Below are 21,606 nucleotides of genomic sequence, written 5' to 3' on the forward strand. Positions count from 1 at the left end.
ATTTTTAAAGGCCACAGAGATGACTAGCCGTGCTCCCAAGAGTGTTTCCCTTGAAAATAGTGCAGAAATCTTGTTACTATGTCGCTAGAACCATAAAAAAACACCCTTAAAAACTTCGACTTCAACTAAACTAGCTTATATTATCGTACGTGTCATCTCCGCCTCTCATCTCACTCACTCACTGGTTCCTCCCTCTTATAGATTCCAATGCTTTATCCCTCTCAAATCAAAGTCATGAATCCTCTTCTTTTACAGTCACAGCTTCTCAGATCCTCACGTAAATTTCAATATCCTGTGACTCATTGCGGCTGGGTTTGCATCTCCTGGGAGTGGCGCCAGTTACGAGTGAGGAGGAAGAAAAGGAGAAGGAATGAAGGAAGGAAGAGGTGAAGAATGAATGAATGAAAGAATAAAGGAAAGCTAATGTAATGATGTGAAGACATGACGTATACAAGAAGAGGAAGGAGAAGAAAGAGGAGGAGGAGGAAGAGGAAAAGGAAGAGGAGGAGGAGGAAGAGGAAAAGGAAGAGGAGGAACAGAATTATGTGATGACGTACAGAGAAAGAAGAAGGAGGAAGAGGATGAAGAGGAGGAGGAGAAGGAGGAATAAACATAATAGTAATAGTTATAATAATTTATAGAAGAAGGAGCAAGAGGAGAAGGAACAACAGCAACAACAGCAACAACAACAACAACAACAACAACAACAACAACAACAACAACAACAACAATAGAAGGAGAAAGAGTAACTAAGTAAAGCCACCAGTACTTTCATAACGTGACTGAACAAGAATAAAAACAAAAACAAGAAGGAAGAAGAAGAAGAAGAACTCGCCGGAAGACAGGTGCACGGGGCAGGGCAGGTGAGAAGAGAGGCTCCGGTAATACTCCTAATGAACTTACTAACTTGATACACGGAAAGTCACAAAGTTATTTAATTTACGACAGTTTAGGCACTTAGTACTGATCCGGCCCGTGTGTGTGTGTGTGTGTGTGTGTGTGTGTGTGTGTGTGTGTGTGTGTGGGAGGGGGATGGGTGGGTGGGTGGGGTTTGTGAAGGAAGGTGAGTGAAGCGAAGTGAAATAACGAGTGTGAAGGTGAAAAAAGTCAACGTTTAGGAAAGGAAAATGAAAGGGGAATGTTTGTTTTGTGAAAGTGAAGTGAAGGAGTGTGAAAATAAGGAAAAATTGTGAGAGATGAAAGATTATGTGATTTACTGTATTGCTATTCCTCTCTCTCTCTCTCTCTCTCTCTCTCTCTCTCTCTCTCTCTCTCTCTCTCTCTCTCTCTCTCTCTCCATGAAAGTTTCGTAAAAGGCTATATAAAGGAGATACACACACACACACACACACACACACACACACACACACACACACACACACACACACACACACACACACACACACACACACACACACACACACACACACACCTGTTGACTAGAGAGGTGAATACAGGTGATAAGATGAGAGACAGGTGCACGGGTGAGGAGCGGGGAAGAGAGGAGGAGGGAGGAAGAGAGGCTAGAGAGGAAGAGGACAATGCTAAATATACATCATAAAAATAGTAATAGGACTTGTAGAATAATAATAATAGCAACAACAATAATAATAATAATAATAATAATAATAATAATAATAATAATAATAATACATTGAAATATCTGCTATAGACAAAAATATTCCTGCTCTAGACCAATATATCTCCACTAAATACAAACATGAAAAAGATTTGGTATTCACGCACCCCTGACAACACCATTGGTAAGGACACGGCTCTCTGTTTCTTGCCTCTCGCTCCTCGACAAGAGATAAGGGACAGGAGAAGAAAAAATGGGAGAAAATACAATAGAATGAACATACAAGAACCCTACCTGTCTTAACCTTCTATTAGGGATGAGGTGGTTGAGGTGGCGCTGGCAGGGTGCTGACTGAATGTAGGAAGAGGAGGAAGAAGAGGAGGGAGGGGTTGTTGGGGTGAAGGCAACGTGGCTTAGAAACTATCCCAAAAATTTAAGATAATGTGGTATTTATATGATTTTCTAAAAGTAGTTTGTTGCGTGTGTGTTGGCAGGTGCTGGGCTGTATAAGTTTTCCGGCTCTCTCTCTCTCTCTCTCTCTCTCTCTCTCTCTCTCTCTCTCTCTCTCTCTCTCTCTCTCTCTCTCTCTCTCTCTCTCTGGCAAAGAGTACAAAACGTGAGAGAGAGAGAGAGAGAGAGAGAGAGAGAGAGAGAGAGAGAGAGAGAGAGAGAGAGAGAGAGAGACATTCACTATACCACTCCCAACCCCCCAAAAAAGCAAAATAAATACGAAAACTTAAGAAAATCACCCCAATTTAGCACCCCGGAAGTGGAAGGAAAGGAGGGAAGGAAGGACGAAGGGAGAAAAAGAAAAGTACAACTAACGAGGGAGGAAGACAAACGCACAGTGCTGACGAAGGCGGTGCTGGGAGGAAAGCGTAGAGGCAGTGGCTAAGTGGTGAAGTGGTGACCTGTGCTACGGACGCTATCACGGACACCCAAAACATGAGGTCTGCAAGGCATTCTACATACGTCCTTTTGTCTGTGTCGTGTGCTCGTTACTGCCTCGTGTCCTTGAGAACCCGAGGACGTCAGAGAGAGGCGGGCAGTCCAGTGGTGACGTGGAGTGAATAAAAAATGCGAATGAGTCGTAAGTGGTGATTGTATGTGTATTAAATTTGGCTGGTGGTTAGTGCTGGTGCAATGTGGAAGGAGGAGGAGGAGGAGGAGGAGGAGGAGGAGGAGGAGGAGAAGGGATTGGCAAGATTAAAAGAGGAAGAAAAGGAGGGACACAAAAACAAGACAAAATAACATTATACGAATTAATTCTTACTCGATTTTTGATAAGTGGTAATCGTTCGAGTATTGTATTTGACTTGTGGTTAGTGCTCGTGCAATGTGGGAAGAGGAGTAGGAGGAGGAGGAGGAGGAGGAGGAGGAGGAGGAGGAGGAATTGGCAAGGCTGAAAGAGGAAAAGGAGGAGGAGAAGGAATTGGCAAGATTGAAGGAGGAGGAGGAGGAATTGGCGAGATTGAAGGAGGAAGAGGAGGAGGAGGAACACAAAGGCAAGAAGAGAATAACATGAGACCAATCAGTTCTTTCTTACTCGATTTCTGATTAACTGTGTCATTTAATCGTGTTGTTAAGCGATGATGAAAAGCGAAAGGAGGAGAGGGTGTTGGTAATACTGGAGGAGGAGGAGAAGGAAAAGGAGAAGGAGGAGGAGGAGGAGGAGGAGAAACATAATCGTGGTGTTAAGCGATGATGAAAAGCGAAAGAAGAATGTGTTGGTAATACTGAAGGAGGAGCAGGATGAGAAGGAACGACGGAGCATTAAACCTATCCATTCTTTTTCTATAATGATTAACTTTGCTTTATAATCCTGGTGTTAGGTGCTCTTGAAATGTGAAAGGAGGAGGAAGAGGAGGTGCTGGCAATACAGAACGAAGGAGGAACATTTAAAAGGAAGGACGAAAGGCATCAATCCTTTCAGCTCTTTTTTTATGATTCGCTATGCCATCCAGTTTTAAGGAAGAGGAAAGTCACGAATCAAACCCTTCATCTCTTCACTTTATGATTAATTCTCCCATATAATCTAAAGCGAGGGACATTAGATAACAGAACCAGATCCCTCTTCTCGCCAGCCAAAGACGAAAAACGATGAAAGCGATGAAGATGAAAAAAAGGATGAAAACGTCATTAACCAAGTGGTGACGAAGCGCGGGGACTACTGTGGTCACCTTTAGGAAAGAATACAGGTGATTCATTCGTTCAGCAGCACCCCAGGCGGTAATCTATGTAGTTACTATAGTTACCTGGCATGTGCTGGTGTCCCGCTTGCCCTCTGACCCTCCTTGCCTTGATCGACCGAGAGAGAGAGAGAGAGAGAGAGAGAGAGTACTCGAGGCAACCATTAGCAAACAAACGAACATAACAAACCACTTACAAACTGAATTGACTACTGCCCCAAAGAATTCCGTCATTTCGTGCCTTTTTTTTTTTTTTTTACCGTACCGAGAATCGAGCACGCGTGTGGCAAGGCGTGGTATTACTGCCGCCGCTTCCTCTGTCACCCGTGTGGGAAGAGGAGGAGAAAAAGTACTACAAATGAACCTGAGGGATGACGCAGGTAACGAGTGAACCTACACGTGACACGCCATGTTCGTATTTATTTTCATTATTTATCTGTACTGTGTTGGAGGAGGAGGAGGAGGAGGAGGAGGAGGAAGTAGAAGAGAAAGAGAGAGGGAAATAGGAGGAAGAGGAGGAGGTAGAAGAGAAAGGGGAACAGAAGGAGGAGGTAGAAGAGGAAAGAGAGAGGGAAACAGGAGGAGGAGGAGGAGGAGTTAGAAGAGAAAGGGGAACAGGAGGAGGAGGTACAAGAGAAAGACAGGAGAACATGAGGAGGAGGAGGAGGAGGAGGAGGAGGAGGAGGAGGTGGTAGAAGAAAGAGAGAAAGGGGAACAGGAAGAGGAAGAGGTAGAGGAAGATGAGGAAGAGGAGGAAGAAGAAAAAACAAGAGTAGAATGTGCAATAGAAGTAAAAACAGTGATAACATCTCTCTGATTTATGAAAGAAAAGGAGGAGGAAGAGAAGAAGAAGAAGAAGGAGGAAGAAGAGGAAGAGAAGAAGGAGGAGGAAAAAGGATAAGAATAGGAAGAGAAGTAAAAGCAACAACAGCAAAAAACAGAAGCAACGAAAATCTAACTAGAAACATTGACAATTATCGTGAATGAAGGTAAAATGCTGATGAATTAATTAATGAATGAATGAAGTTTCCAGACACCAACTTTTCTCCTCCCGTGGCATCGAACCGCGAATTGAAGGGAGGATGTGTATTCTTGGCAGGTCGTTACGCTAATCACTCCCATCAGTCGGTAGATTAAAGGGGGAGGAAAAGAGAGAGTGAGGGGGATCAGATTGACTCGTTCATTCATTAGGTAATGGTTAGGGCCTTGAGTGGCGCCTAATGATGGTGGTGGTGGGGGTGGGCGTGGAGGAGGTAGGTGCAAGGGTGTGTGTGTGTGTGTGTGTGTGTGTGTGTGTGTGTGTGTGTGTGTGTGTGTGTGTGTGTGTGTGTGTGTGTGTGTGGCTTGTTTGCATGTTAATATTTCATAGTGTACTTGTGTTTTAATTCCTTCCTTCCTTTTTTTTTTTTTTCTTTTCTCTTTCCTTCGTTCATTTTTTTCTTCCATTTTACTCGTTTGTTTGTTTGTTTGTTTGTTTGTTTGTTTGTTTACTTGGTTCTTTCTTCGTTGTTGTTGTTGTTGGTTCAGTTATAACATTGAGAGAACATAGGGTATCTCACCAACGCTGCACAACATACCAAACCTTCTCCACGGACCTAAAGAAATTGAAACTGACGACAAATATTTTTCCGTAGTCTTAAATTAACTATCAAATATTTCCCTTAGCGTTAATGAAACACGGAATTTTGATCCCGTTGACTAAATTAAACTCTTTCCGTAGACTTTTACTGTCGGGAAGTCTGAAAATGCTTGAATACTTGGCATTCAGCATTAGGATATGAGCAGTGGAGACGTGGGAGGAAGGAAATGTGTTAATGAAATGTAGATGCAGGAAAGTGAGAGAAGAAGAAGGAAGTCTGTTAAGAGTAAGAGAAGGTTTTGTTTCAATGCAAGTTGTTTGACTGGGAAGAGGGGACAAAATTATATAAAAAAAAAAAAAAAATGTAAATGTAGTATTTTGAAAAGCTTAGTTGCGGAAATACATGAAAAAAAAGTTTTAAGAATGAGTAAGTGAGTGGGTGAAAGTTCTGCTCGCATGCAAGTCTTGGGTTAGAAAGATGGATAAAATAGACATAGGAAAGATAGAATTTGATAGGTGGGAAAAAAAAAAAATTAAATAAAAGGTAATTTCTTCACTGTACATGTGTGAAAACCGTGATATACTGGCAGTAAAATAAAGTAAATAAAGTGAATATGTTTAAATGTGGTCATGGTAACGCTGATTAAAGATAACAAAAACAAATAATAATAATAATTTCTCTACTGAACGTGTGTGAAAAGCATGATGTCTTAGGAGTAAATTAAGAGAATATGTTTGAATGTGTCCACGGTAACGTTAATCAAAGGGAACCGGATGTGTAGCGCCGCACCTGCAAGTGAACAAGGGATCGTAGGAGGTTATTAAGGAATATGAGAGGCGTGAAGGAGCGACAGGATGACAGTAACGAAGGACTCCTCTCATAATGAACGTGGTGGTGGTGGTGGTGGTGGTGGTTGCAATATAGTTTCAAGTGCAGTGTACCTTATGACAGTGGAAGTAGTAGTGGTTATTGTGTTGACTGATGTGATAATGGCTGTACATAGTGGTCGTGGTGGTGGTGGTGTTGTTAGTGATGAGTGGTGATGGTGGTGAAACATTTAACCTCTTTTGAAATATAATAAAAAAAGTGTGATTATACGAAATACTTTTACCAGGAAGCATGTAAATCTCTCTCTCTCTCTCTCTCTCTCTCTCTCTCTCTCTCTCTCTCTCTCTCTCTCTCTCTCTCTCTCTCTCTCTCTCTCTCTCTCTCTCACGAGGCAAGACACGTGTCATGAAAAGGATTTACTTTATTTTTATTCATTTTATTTGTTTATTTTTTACTTTGATATCTGTTTACATATATCGTACAGCGTATACTCTCTCTCTCTCTCTCTCTCTCTCTCTCTCTCTCTCTCTCTCTCTCTCTCTCTCTCTCTCTCTCTCTCTCTCTCTCTCTGCGGCACACTAATTGTTTCCAAGGTGATTAGTCCCCAGGTGAAATGACCTGATTAATTAACCTGTCAGTTGGAGGTTTCAGATCCCTGAGGTTATTTGTCCACTTACCTGTAATTTGGCTGGGTTGATTGTGTGTGTGTGTGTGTGTGTGTGTGTGTGTGTGTGTGTGTGTGTGTGTGTGTGTGTGTGTGTGTGTGTGATCCCTCGTGTCAAGAAGTGATGCGTCAGGTTGCCAGTTTTAAAATCGCTGAGTGTTCTGTGCGTAAGGATCTGAAACAAAGGACGTGAATGAAAGGATGGAGAAATGGATGGGGGAAGACTGTAGTGCAGCAAGGACAGGGCAGATACACAGACTGATAAACAGACAGGTACATGGCAGAGAGAGAGAGAGAGAGAGAGAGAGAGAGAGAGAGAGAGAGAGAGAGAGAGAGAGAGAGAGAGAGAGAGAGAGACTAAGGCAAATCAGGATAAAAATCAAACTAATATAGCAAACTTGAATATAAACAGAAATGCATGTAAGTGAGGACTGAGGAGCACCTTACAAGCAACTCTAGCATGTCCCTCCCTGCGCCCTTAGCCTCCTTCAGAAAGTTTATCCCTGTACCGATATTTTGAAACACTTTGTACCCTCATGACACAATTTCCCAAGAAGACTGAGATTATTAACCCTTTTACATCTACTTAGCACATCTTTCGTTAATCACTATTCACATTGACACATTTTTTCTTGTCCTGCAGCCAGAAGTTCTAAATCTATTCTTTTTTTTCTCTCTCTTTGCCTTTAGTGCGTGAATTGTTGTATATTGCAGTGAAAGGGTTAAGACGGGTGAAGCTCTTAAGATGAATCAAGTCCTTAACTCTTTAATGATAGATAGAAAGGTTCCTGTGTTGTATTCCCACTTTTTTAAAACTAGTCTAATTTTTAAGGCATTTCACCAGTAATAATGTAGAGTCCTTATTAAACTATCATGACTAAACACATGGAGAAGCTTTTGAAATTGCCTTCCCCCCCAACCCAAATTTTCTCTAGAGGACGGGGAAGGTTGTTTGTATGTCACCAGAACTCTTGAGAATGATATCCCCTGTTTAAATTAGTGTTGCGAGTCATAACGCCGACATCACGAGCTCACCTGAATCCGCCGTGACTTTAATCTGCTTCTACTTGACTGACGCACCTAGGCAGCCCCGGCAACACACGGCAGCGGGAGTGAGGGAATATGAGTTTGTTGTATTGATGTGTGTGTGTCTGTGTGTGTGTGTGATGTTGTCCAGATTCTTTTGGTATTTTTATTTATTTATTTTATATATTTATTTATTTATTTATTTATTTATTTATTTGTTTATTTATTTATTTGTTTATTTTAGGATACTATGGTTACTTGTTTAGTTCAAAGAGACACTGATAAAGTATATATCAGAATGTCTGACTGAAATCATTTAAAACCATAACTCACATTAATAAAGATACGTACATTTACATTAATTAGTATTAGTATGAATCATTACGGTATTCTTAGTTCACAGATTGATTCTAATACATTATACCCTGTCGTCTTATCTTTGTAACTGTTCTTTATATTTATTGTATCTCTATCCAGTTTGTCTAATATGAATTGGTGAAAATGGAGGACATAGAGAGGAAGGAAGGATAAGGGGAGGGGAGAGAAAGATGGTTACAGTTATGTCGGAGGGTAGACGGAAAATGAGGACAGGAAGAGGAGCAGGAGGAACATAACTCTCACCACCACGGTATTAATTTCATCTTACCAAGGAGTTTTAAGATATGAGGTTTGTAATTGCGGTACCAAAGGAGAGTGAGATTCCAGCATCACAGGCAGATCCATCAAGTTTCAGCTCAGGGAGGAAAAGAAGAAATACAAACAGGAAAAGCATAATAAAACAGATATGGACAAAAAAAAAAGAAAAAAAAAGATACAAGGTACTATCAACAACTGAATAAACTAGAGAAACAAGAAGAAAAGCACCGCGAAACGAATTAAATGCATATCCCGACGTATTGCTGAACTGAAGTGAGGTACAGGTGTGCGCGTCACTCCACTCACCTGGCGACACACGCAGAGATCGGTTCGTTGAAATTGGCGGGAAAATGTTTATGGTTCTGGGACGATAATTTTGATGTTATTACTCTTACTCTGAGTGGGTGTGAAAGAGAAAAGGAAAATGGGAGATACACGTGTCTTTTGCCTGGTGATATAGGTAGAAATGAGCTCCTATTAATTGGCAGGTAAATGTTTATGGTTGTGGGAAAATGTATTAGTTGTTGCTTCTATTATTCCAATTAGAAATGAGAAAATAGGAAATACACCTGTCGCTTACCTGGTGATCTTGGTAGAAATCAGCTCCTATAAATTGACAGGTAAATGTTTATGGTTGTGGGAAAATATACTTGTTACTATTACTAATATTATAATTGCAAATAAGATAAATACTAATTAGAAAATATACTTGTTGTTATTACTAATATTCCAATTGCAAATGAGACGAATACTTACTGGAAAATGGAACTGTTGTCATTACTAATATTCTAATTGCAAATGAGATGAATACTTGGAAAATATAATTGCTGCTATTACTCTTTTCCGCGTGCAGACTGGAAGAGCGAGGCGATACACGTGTCTCTTACTTGACGATGTAAGCTGAAGTCACTTGCTGTAAATTAGCATGGAAGTCTGAACTCTTCCTGCAAAACACAATTGTTCCGGTTACTTTTTTTTCCCTGAGACATCCTGTTGTTCGCTCATGGCTTACGCAAAAAATCATGGCAATTCGTATACACTTCCTCTATTTCCAATTTGTCGGCGCTCCTTTTTCCCAAGCCTTTGAGTGAGCTGCGGGATGAAGAGATGTGTTGCCCAGCGCTGCCCCTTAGATGGCCGTTGCTGAGGTGCTTATAAGAATATCGTGCTTTGGTTTTACCGTGTGTGTCTTTGAGCTGGCTGGTTTCTCTCTCTCTCTCTCTCTCTCTCTCTCTCTCTCTCTCTCTCTCTCTCTCTCTCTCTCTCTCTCTCTCTCTCTCTCTCTCTCTCTCTCTCTCTCTCTTAAATTATCTTTTTGTCTTTTTCCCTTTCACGTGATCAACTTGTGTGTGTGTGTGTGTGTGTGTGTGTGTATGTGTGTGTGTGTGTTTGGAGCCCACTGATCTATATGATTATCATGACGCTTATAAGTGTCAATCAGTCGTTGTGCAACACACACACACACACACACACACACACACACACACACACACACACACACACACACACACAGTATGGCAGAGGGCGTTTTCAGAACTTTGAGCCTGAGAACCTTGTTTTAAGAGAGAGAGAGAGAGAGAGAGAGAGAGAGAGAGAGAGAGAGAGAGAGAGAGAGAGAGAGACAGAGAGAGAAACCAGGTCACTTTCCACTCTCTCATTTGCGTGCAGTTGACAGGGATTTATTCCCCTCGATTAGCGAGTAAAAGTTTAAAGTTTTATACAAATAATTCAGCCCAGCACAGCGATGAATGAAGTGTATTTATTCTGTTACTGGAGCTCACTAAAGTATTCACATCAAATCATAATTCCATCATCCTCTTAAGCACCGTACTTGTAATAAATATGCTTAACACCAATTGGCTATGATATTAAAAGTACATTAATTCCCTACTAGTAACAATATAATAAAATAATACAAAGCCAGATGATAAAACTTGGAATATGATAGCATAGGTATTTGTGATTTATTTAACAGTATTACAGTAAGACACGGAAAGAAGAGGTTAGATATTAATTAGTCGTAAAGTTGATGAGGTGGCGGTGGTGAGGTGCTGCTGCTGTCATGGAAACTTTGATGGAATATACGTGAGTGCTTGAGATTTCATTAATAGTATTACATTTAAGAGTAGGAGAGAAGGGACCAGGTATTAATTAGTGGTTGATGAGGTGACGGTGGTGAGATGTTGCTTGAACCGTATAATAGAATTTAGATTATAATAGAGTACTTAGGATTTAATGAACAATATTGACACGAAGAGAAGGGATCAGATATTAATTAATAGTGAAGTTGCAAGTCTTAAATGGATGAGGTTGCTGTGATAAGGTGCTGGCTGCTGTAATAGTAAATATTTAAACAGAATATGTGAGTTCTTAGGTATTAATTAACAACATAGCAATAGAACACGAAGGGGAAGAATCATATACCAGTTACAGTGATGAAGTTACACGTGTGAAGTGGATGAGGTGGTATTGGGGGGAGGAGGCGGTTGAGGTGCCACTGTGTACCATATTTGCACCGGCACTCCTCTAGACCCTCGAGATTAAGAGTAAGGGTGCAGTGACCAAGACTGTGGGGCTGAGGATCGTATTCTTAAACATTCCATCGTCTCCTCTCGATTATTTTAAAAAGCTGTACTAACACTGATGGCGGCTTTCAAGGAGGTTTATATAATTGCAGTGACGGTTTAACAAGAATTCTGCGTAATCACTGAGGGAAACACCAATAAGAATGCAACTATTCACCTCTGTGCCCTTTGAAAATACTCCTTATGAGAGAAGCAAGTGTTTGAAAATACAAGCCTGGATATCCCTGACCAGGACCTCGTATGCTCCACCCACCCGTCTCGCAAGGCTACCCACGGACTGCTGCTCAAGGTGTGTCTCCTCTATCGTACATATCAAATCAGTCTATTCCAACTTGATATCGTACACAACTTTACCTTTACAGAGAATTTTACCATACCCAACACGCAGCTCATTGATTTTAAGCCGGCACCAGTGAAACTTAGTAAAAACAATAAATCTCAGCCTAAATAAGAGTACAAGACAACCACTGGATTCAGAGGATTAATGAGAGACCAAAAGGGTTAGGAGCGCACCAAAGAGCATTCATTCCAAACCTTGAGCCAACTTCCTTATGAATCATTCGTTTTGGTGAGTCACTCTGCTCTCCTAGTAGCTTGTGTTGGCGCCACGACCTCGCCCTCCTTGCGGCATCCCAGTAACCATGCGCTGGTGTCTGTTTATCAACGTCACAACTGCCACTACAGCAAGTTTGCCATTTAATTTTCTTATACCACACTTCTTTACTTTCTTTGACAAATGTGCGTTATTTTGAAAGGAATGAATGTTAGGGCGTTGAGTTAACCTGCTTCTATTTAACGCATAGTAATAAGAGTGTAGTGATACCTGATTCCTCAAGGCCAGGTGTGGTTAAGATATGATTAACAAATGTAATATGAAGTTTTAGTGCTAGAGAGAGAGAGAGAGAGAGAGAGAGAGAGAGAGAGAGAGAGAGAGAGAGAGAGAGAGAGAGAGAGAGAGAGAGCAGCATATGAGCGAGCTTGTGGTGCTGAGTTATGATAAGAACACTGATCAGTAACAGTAAGGGAGAACTTTACACCAGGCTTGCCAACACCACCCGCTCACTGCTGCCAACCTTACCGCCACCACCTTAACCACAAGTCACGATACACAAAACGTGTCGGAAAAGTCTACTCGCTGGTGAGGGATCTTAAAATCACAAAGAACCGTCAACCTCACTACACTACCGCTACACTATTCTTGTATCTTCGTAGGCGTTTGATGTGTTATTCTTTCATGTGATACAATTATTCAGTTGTAGGTTTCAAGAGCTGTTTTGGTGTTCATTTGGCCCATTTTGCAGTTTTGTTATTTTATTTTATTATTCATTTGACTACTTATCTTTGTGTTTATTTGACTATATTTTATCGTATTTTTCGGTTTCATTTTCCTTATTTTACTGCTATTGTTATTATTTTTCTGTGTGTGTGTGTGTGTGTATGTGTGTGTGTGTGTGTGCTTAGGGCTGTGTTCTGTAAGGCTTCATCCTTTCTTCTCGAAAATTTTCCACGGATCTTAGTGTTGACTGGAGTTTCCAGATTGACAGAATGTTCTAGTGTTTTTTTTTTTTCTTTTCATGTTTCTAGTGAGTCTAAGAAAGATTCCGCATCATCAGAACTAAACTAACCATCTCTGTGACCTTTGATAATAATAATTTAATCCTAATGACATAACAAAGCATTTAAGAACACAGGCCCTCTACTATCAATAAATACAACGAACAGTACACATAATTCAGTTAACCTCAGCTGATTTACTTCCATGCAGCACTGGTGACTAAGGTGTGTCTTCAGAAACACTTTGCTCTCCACAGTACTATTTTCAAAGGCCACAGAGATGATTAAACGGGTTCACAAGACTATTTCTTTCTTTATCAATGTAGAAATCTTGCTTATCTGCCACTAGAACCGTAGAAACACCTTTAAAAACCCGTGTAACTTCAACTAGAGCCTTTTGCAAGTAGTGGAGGTGCAGTGCAGAAGTGTTGCAGAGTTTCGTTCTTAAAGCGACAGGAGCAGAGTGGCATGAGCGTGATGTGTGTAGGGAAGCCGTGTAGGGGAGCATAGGGCTAATTTATGTACCAGGGGTGCCAACACTACTGCCGCTACCGGTTAATCCAGTCCCTTAAAACACGTGTCGGAGAGAAAAAAAAAAAAAAAAAGCATATGACAGAGGTCGCTTACAACTTACAGATATGGTATTTTTGAGAAGCTCTCCATACATCAACTCGCATAAACCAAGAAAAACCCAGCAAACATTTATTCCTCACCATCCCAGAGAGAAAAATCGTTTACAAGCCAGATTATGGCATATTAGAGAAATGTATACAACCATCATCAACCAACAAAACCCAGCACACATAATAGTCTTCAACATCAACTGCTATACAAGAGATTAATGCCAGACAAAAAAAAAAAAAAAAAAGTCACGGCTACGGCATGTTTAGAGAGAACGCATACAACCCTCACAAACCGGTAAAAGAAAAGAAAAAAGAATGTGGCCCTGACAGAAAAGGGCATTTACAAGTTACAAATAAGAACAGACTGCATGTAAAAAAATAAAAATAAATAAATAAATAAACAAATAATGAAATAAAATACATTCCTACAAGAACTTATAAATCAACATATCCCAAAAACTACCCTTAGTATTGTACCCCAAAATGAGATCCAGAGAGAGAGAGAGAGAGAGAGAGAGAGAGAGAGAGAGAGAGAGAATGATAATGAGGATGAGGAGGAGGAAAACACCCCGCCACATCACCAGCACCAACGGTTCCGTCCTAAATGTGCAGAACTCACGTGTTTGGGCGGAGCTATCAACGTGACGTCACCGGGAGGAGGCATGGCAGGGGCGGGGCTTCTCTGGGCGAGCGTGGAGGGAAGGAACACCGTGTAGAGCAGAACAAACCCGTTTTTATTATACTACCTTTCTCTTGGCGGCTTAGAGGGGCTGTTTGTTAGGGTACTATTCGCTGGCGAGGAGTTGCTGTGCCGGGTCGCGTGTTTGGGGTGGCGGGGCAATGGGGAAGTGGCTCTGGGGGAGTGGCCTGGTCGATGTGTGGGGAGGCGGCGGTCCACACCCAGTACACGTGAGTTACGGAGGGTGGGGGTGGTGTGGGGGAGATGTGCGGCGGCGGGAACGGCAGGCAATGTGTGTGAGCGTGTGTGTCTAGCGCTGTCTCGAACGTATCCTCTTCCTCCCCCCTCACCATCTCCTATCATAGCTTACGTGCTTACCACCACCACCAGAGAGAGAGAGAGAGAGAGACTAACTTCCTTTTGTTATTATCTCAGCAATTTCATGGTCTCTCTTTCTCTTACACTCCCTATTTAACTTTTCTCCCTTACCTCCTTTCCTTCTTGTTTAACTTGCCTTTACCAATTATTTCTACGTAGTTCTAGTTCCCCGTGGTCATTTGCCGCTCCACCAGTTTTTGTATCGTTATGTCTTGCCTTGCTCCAACTTTTCCCCAATCATATGAGCGACACAATACTTGGCAGGGCGGATGTAGGACAGGGAGGGGCGTCGCCTGGCTACCCACAATACAGTTTTAAGAAGTCACCCATTAAGATTTTTCCTCCGTTTTTTTTTCTCACATTCTTTCTCAGGCTTTCAGAATCTCGTATTTCGTCGTCTTCCATATTTTTTTTCTTTTTTTCTTTCCTTCCTCTCTTTTTTGTCTCTTCCTACTTTTTTCATCTCTTTCTCAAATAAGCCTGTGTTCTTTTTCATTTTCATCTTTTCTTTTCTTCTATCTTCACCATTTCCTCAGTCTCCCTCGCATTTTTTTCTTGTATTCTCTCCCTTCAGTTTTGCCTACCTCACTGTCTCCCTCCTCCTCGTCCTGTCGCGCATTGGGAGACAGGTAGTGTTTCATTGGCATTTGCTTAGTTTTTTTATGCATAATATGACGTCAATTTCTCTCTCTCTCTCTCTCTCTCTCTCTCTCTCTCTCTCTCTCTCTCTCTCTCTCTCTCTCTCTCTCTCTCTCTCTCTCTCTCTCTCTCTCTCTCTCTCTCTCTCTCTCCAAATACAATGTCACGTGCCAAGGAAATCTGGCAGAGTACTGAGTGGTGTACGTGAAGTGGACGTGGCCCGCTTGTCCTTGAGGGTGCGAGACCGGAGCGTTGGCAAGGTGTCTGGTGGAGGAGAGCGGGCGGAGCGGCGTGGGGTATAGTGGGCACGCAGGCTGGCTGGCTGGAAGAGTTGCCGGCTTCCTCTGTGGGCATCGGGTGCGTCGTACAGTGTAACCTTCCTGGTGGCGTCATGCATGGGGGTAGCTTGGGTAGGGATGGGTACGTGTGGTGAGCATGTAGCGTCGTTATCATCATCTCTGCAGGTTTGATAGGCAGCATGATTGAGTATATTGTTTTTATTGTTACTACTATTACTACTACTGCTACTGTTTTTTTTTCTTTATGTGTCACTGGCCAAGGGCAACAAAAAAGAAGGCCCACTAAAATACCAGTGGTCAAAAAGAATAAAAAATTGAGGATAAGTGTCTCGTAGCAATTAATACTACAGGGACTGCTTCACGTATAGTTCTGATGGCTTCTTGCAGCTTTCCTTATGTTTACACGTACTATTTTCCCTCTACAGGTGTGCAAGACTGACTGAGAAACCTTCCATCACCACACCTGTCCATCTTCTCTTCTTCGGGAGGTCCTCATAGATAATAAAGGTAAGCTATACACCTGTTCAGTACACACACCTGGCCACAGCATACCAACAGACTGTCAGCTAACGTTACACCTGTCTCACCTTTATACCTGGGACTGTAACCGGCAGACTGGGAAGAAGGACATTGGAGGAGCTTGGATGGGGCTGTAACTAGGGAGAACTGGGGAGGAAAGACGATTGATGTTGAGACTGGGGCTGTAACTGGGGAGGGAAGACGAAGGAGGTAGATTGAAACTGGTGAACTTGAAGTGGGCTGGTACCGGGAAGAAATCGAGATAAGACTGGGGGAGAAGAAGTTTGAAATTGAAGTTTTACGAGTATCTATACAAGAATGTGAACACAATTGGGATAAAAATAAATCTTGAAACTGTAACCGGAACTGTGATGAAAGATGAATAGTACCGGGATAGAAATACGAAATAAAAACTGGAAAGACTGAACCGAACTGAAATGTAATATCCCCGGACTGAACTGGGGAAAGAACCGGGAACTGTGTGTGCGTGTGTGTGTATGTGCGTGTGGCAGTGGGAGACAGGAGGAAGGCAATGTAAGGAGGAAAAATGTTTAGTTAGCACTTGCTCAGGTGTTGTCAGTCACGTGTTGTCACTTTTGCTTCCTCTGGCCTTTAGGGTTACGCTGAGAGAGAGAGAGAGAGAGAGAGAGAGAGAGAGAGAGAGAGAGAGAGAGAGAGAGAGAGAGAGAGAGAGAGAGAGAGAGAGAGAGAGAGAGAGAGAGAGAGAGAGAGAGAGAGAGAGATTCCTTCGTTTTATGTAATTTACCTTCTCGCTATTCAATAACAAAGTACAAAAGTTCATCTCTTCATTAAGTTCAACATTTACAGACCTTTTCTGACTCACCTTAGGTCACTCCACGCCTTACGCTGACCTTATCACTCCTTATCTACATCTAGAGTCCAAATCTGTATCTTACCATCATTGTGTCATATGACCTTACTTTGACCTTGTAATTCATTCATTCATTCATTCATTCATTCATTCACTCATTCAGTCAGTCATTCACTCACCTGTCATTACCTGGCTAGCACACCTGGCCACATGCACTAATCACGCACACCTGCTTCACCTGTGTCGTGTATTGCCTTGAACTGAGAGAGAGAGAGAGAGAGAGAGAGAGAGAGAGAGAGAGAGAGAGAGAGAGAGAGAGAGAGAGAGAGAGAGAGAGAGAGAGAGAGAGATAGAAGAAGATTGTGTGTGTGTGTGTGTGTGTGTGTGTGTGTGTGTGTGTGTGTGTGTGTGTGTGTGTGTGTGTGTGTGTGTGTGTGTGTGTGTGTGTGTGTGTGTTCTCTCCTTACACGTAGGCACAAACAAACATCATCCCCCTCTCTACACTATCTCACGTGTTGCAACCGTGGCTCTCTCTCTCTCTCTCTCTCTCTCTCTCTCTCTCTCTCTCTCTCTCTCTCTCTCTCTCTCTCTCTCTCTCTCTCTCTCTCTTACGTAGAGTCCAAAGGTCTTTTTTTTTACGTTTGCCTTTTACTTCACCTCCTCCTCCTCCTCCTCCTCCTCCTCCTCCTCCTCCTCCTCCTTCTGAAACTGTTGTGACTCCGCCCCGAATGTTCCCCCGCCTGTGCATGCCTCATTCACCCCTCCATGGTTAGGCGCGAGCGGGTGGGAGGAGGGGGGAGGAGGCTCAGCAAGGGGGCGTGTGGGCAGGCATCACTCTCTTCAGTATGTGCTTGGTGCGCCCAGACGCAGGATACAGCTAGTTGTGTGTGAGAAAGAGAGAGAGAGAGAGAGAGAGATTGGAAAGAAGAACAAGATAGAGTGAGAGAGAGAGAGGAGTGGCGTGTCCGATGGTCTTTCGATGGGCACTTGTGTTTGTCCTGCTGCTGCTGCTCCTCCTCCTGTCCCTGTGTGCTGTGCTGCGGCGCCCCCTCAACTTAGGAGTGGCGGGGTGGGATCAGTGTCCTGGTGGTGGTGCTGTGATGCTGGCCTCCGTAGTGCAGTGCCAGAAGTGCCACACTGCCTGCCTCGCCCTCTACCCCACCTGCTGCCCTCCCAACACTCACATCCTGCCCTACGCTGCCCTGTATCCTGCATCCTACGCGTGGTTCCCTCCCCCTCAGCCTTCATCCAGCAAATCATATCTTACACCTTGTGCAGATACATCCTTCAGTGCCTTCAGTCCCTCGTACACTGGTGTCTGGTGGCATCCTACTTCATATCCTTCCTTCTGCACCGATATCCTGACTTACCCCACCCTGAATCCAGCACCCGTGTCCTTTCCTCCTTCGTACGCGCACATCTCGCCTGTTCCTTCAGCCCCCTCACAACACACGCCCATAACAAGTCCTTCCCCTCTCATCCCCCCGCCCACTCTCTTCACGTCCGCCTTCTCATGCACCCCAAAGACCTCTACCATGATCTCTCACGCCCCTCCGTCACCACCTCTTTCGTCCATGCCCCCGCCTCTCCCCATGACCCTCGGAGGACGCGGGGTGTCTCTGAAGGTGCTTGAACCAGATGGAGGTAAGCTACTGTGTGGTGGTGGTGGTGGTGGTGGTGGTGATAAGATGTTTGGGTTGTGATGGTGGTAGTGGTGGTGGTGAGATTGGTGTTATCTGTGTGTGTGTGTGTGTGTGTGTGTGTGTGTGTGTGTGTGTGTGTGTGTGTGTTTTTCCCAGATTCACTCGCTCTTTATTTGGTGTTGGTAGTGGTGGTGTTTGTGTGCGTGTGTGTACGTGTTCCCTGCTCATTTCTCTCTCTCTCTCTCTCTCTCTCTCTCTCTCTCTCTCTCTCTCTCTCTCTCTCTCTCTCTCTCTCTCTCTCATCATTACAGAGATACGTAGTGATATGTATCTCTCTCTCTGTGTGTGTGTGTGTGTGTGTGTGTGTGTGTGTGTGTGTGTGTGTGTGTGTGTTTACTTCAGCGGTACCTCAGTGATGCGTCACTGAGGTACCGCTGAAGTAAACATGGGAGGAAGAAAATGGGATGGGGAAAAAGGATGAAGAAGAGGAGGAGGAGGAGGAGGAGGAGGAGGAGGAGGAGGAGGAGGAGAAGGAGGAGCAGGAGGAGGAGGAGCAGGAGAGTAGAGTAAGACATTGTTTGAGGAGGAAGAGGAGGAGGAGGAGGAGATGGGGGAGAAGGAGAGCAAACAACAGTAAATCGAGAGAGAAGGAAAGTGAGGAGGAGAGGTGAAGAGGGAAACAAAAAACACTACCTGAGAAAGAGAAAGAGGAGGAAAAAAATAGAAAAAAAGAATATGAGAAAGAAGTGAAAAAAAAAAGAAAAATACGATAGGCACTTCTAGAATACAGACCATTTCCAGAGAGAGAGAGAGAGAGAGAGAGAGAGAGAGAGAGAGAGAGAGAGAGAGAGAGAGAGAGAGAGAGAGAGAGTCTATGGAAGGAGATGATGGGAGGTTACAAATGTTGGGGAGGAGCTGAAGGTTTGGATGGAGGGGAGGTGGATGACCTGAGAAGAAGGGAAGGTGGAGGGATAGTGTGGGGAGGAGGGGAGGAAGGGAAGGGGAAGAGGAAGGGGACGGGGAAGAGGAGGGAAGTTTACTCTTTTTTTACCTATTCTTTGCACGTCAGATAACCTTCTTTCACACTCCTCTCTCTCTCTCTCTCTCTCTCTCTCTCTCTCTCTCTCTCTCTCTCTCTCTCTCTCTCTCTCTCTCTCTCTCTCTCTACTTTACCTCTTCCTCAGCCTCCCCGATCTGTCCCGTATCTCTGTTTTTATTTCTTCCCCGGTCTCTCTCTCTCTCTCTCTCTCTCTCTCTCTCTCTCTCTCTCTCTCTCTCTCTCTCTCTCTCTCTCTCTCTCTCTAGCCGTATCACTCAACACAGTTAGGTTAGGTTAGGCTTTGTTAAGTTAAGTTAGGTTAGGTTAGGTTAGGTGAGGTAAGGTTAGGTTAAGATGTACCAAGTGTTGTTAGGTGATGTTGAATTGTTTACACGTGTATTTTAATTCCTCGTTTGATGGTAATTACCTCGTTTGTCACTTATCAGCCACGTCACATCTGATCGTTTCCCCCAAAGCTGTTGTTCATTTATTTTATATCGTCTCATTTATAAACAAAGTGCCCAAGTCCTGTTCTTTATCTATTTTTTTTATCTTTATTATTTCATTTATTTATTTATTCATCCATTTAGTTTCCACAGTACTTAACAAAAAAAAAAGATGAGTTTTACACTTTTCTCTCAAATTTTTGGGGTGGAGAAGAGATATCAGCATTAAAATCCGCTTAGTTTCAACAGTACTTGGCAAAATATGGAGGCCGGTTTCCCTCACCCCTTTTTTTTTCTTTGTGTGTGTGTGTGTGTGTGTGTGTGTGTGTGTGTGTGTGTGAGGGATGAGATATCGACATGAAAATAAAAATCCTCTTCGTTACAATAATACGTGCCAAAAAGTGTTGCCGAGTTTTCCACCACACACACACACACACACACACACACACGCCGTGGGAGAGACAAGAGTAGCTGAGACAACCAACACGTGCACGGCGGCGGAGTGAACAGTATCGAAGCATAAAATCCAGAAATTGTCGAGAAAAGTGAGTCATTTTCCGAGGGTGACGATGTGAAGGAAAGTTAATTGCATTTTATATTTGATCGTGTTAAAGGAAATAGGTGTAGAATAAGCTCTCTCTCTCTCTCTCTCTCTCTCTCTCTCTCTCTCTCTCTCTCTCTCTCTCTCTCGCTAAGTCATATATTTAACCACATTATTTCGCCTGGCAGCCTTTAAGAGCGATTTCAGCTTCGGATATAGGTATAAACTCATTCATATATTCGTTTATTGCACCTCCTCCTCCTCCTCCTCCTCCTCCTCCTCCTCTCGCCTGTCTGCCAGTGGACTTCAGATATATTTAGCACGGCCGTCACGTTTCACTTCAGGAGAGAGTAGCGCGTACAGTGAGGGGAGGAAGAAGAAAAAGAAGAGGAGGAGGAGGAGGAGGAGGAGGAGGTGAAAGGTGGTGTAAGAAAGATGCATCTACTGCTGACCTTAACTTACCTTCCTTCCATTCTTCCCTCACTCACCTCCTCCTTTAAGCTATGGCTGCGTCTCGAGTTTCAGAATACAAGGGAGGTTTTGTTTAGTTTAGTGGTTTGTCAGTTTAGTCTGTATTCTCTGTAATCCTTGCCCCACACAGTCCCTGCAAGTCATCCCTGTGAGAGAGAGAGAGAGAGAGAGAGAGAGAGAGAGAGAGAGAGAGAGAGAGAGAGAGAGAGAGAGAGAGAAAGAGGATCATATTCTAAAACATTTCTCCCCGCATCCTCACTACTTTTATGAAGCTGTAGTTGAAGCTGTGTGGGTTTTTAAGGGTGTTTTTACTTTTCTAGTGACAGATTAACAAGATTTCTGCATTGTTTAAAAGAGGAACAGTCTTCACAACCCGCCTAATCATCTCTGTGGCTCCTTAAAACAAGCGTGGTGAGGGAGCAAAGCGTTTCTGAATACGGGGCTAAGTGTGTAATAATAATAATAATAATAATAATAATAATAATAATAATAAACGGTTTATTCTTTAGGCAGTCAACAAACTGAAAATGTACATTGGGGGTGGGGAAATACTTGTCATTAATCCTAAAGGTAAGTCAAATCTAGAAGAGACTATTGATTGATGGCTCGCACCATGGTGGGAATCGCACTGAGTCTGTACCGGTCCGTACGTGGCGCCTTTAGGGGCGTTATCTTATTGTGGTGTTTGGTGGCACGGGTAGGGTGTTTGTGTGTGTGTGTGTGAGAGGGAACTCAGGTTTAGGTCATCAAAAAGGCTGAAAAGAGGCTTGTTATAGGACCCAGTTCCCAGTTTAAAGAGTGTAATCAAAAGGGTTAACCAAAATTTGAGAAGTGTCTTGAAACTCCCTCTTGGAAA

At 43.1% G+C, this 21,606-nt stretch overlaps 1 protein-coding gene across 16 annotated transcripts in view; it reads left to right on the forward strand.

Moving 5' to 3' along the window:
- Positions 1 to 21,606, forward strand: part of LOC135115274 (protein timeless-like) — a 118,981-nt gene that overhangs the window by 23,492 nt on the left and 73,883 nt on the right. For 9 of the 16 annotated variants that reach the window (XM_064031853.1, XM_064031852.1, XM_064031855.1 and 6 more), the window contains exon 1: positions 17,450 to 18,254. In XM_064031853.1, coding sequence (XP_063887923.1) covers positions 17,579 to 18,254 — 676 coding nt within the window. In that variant the 5' untranslated portion in view covers positions 17,450 to 17,578. Of the gene's footprint in view, positions 1 to 15,684; positions 15,767 to 17,449; positions 18,255 to 21,606 lie in introns of those variants that run through there. The other 7 variants (XM_064031864.1, XM_064031867.1, XM_064031868.1 and 4 more) reach the window with 4 other exon arrangements.

Source organism: Scylla paramamosain, chromosome 29 (genome assembly GCF_035594125.1).
Source record: "Scylla paramamosain isolate STU-SP2022 chromosome 29, ASM3559412v1, whole genome shotgun sequence".
Lineage (NCBI taxonomy): Eukaryota > Metazoa > Arthropoda > Malacostraca > Decapoda > Portunidae > Scylla > Scylla paramamosain.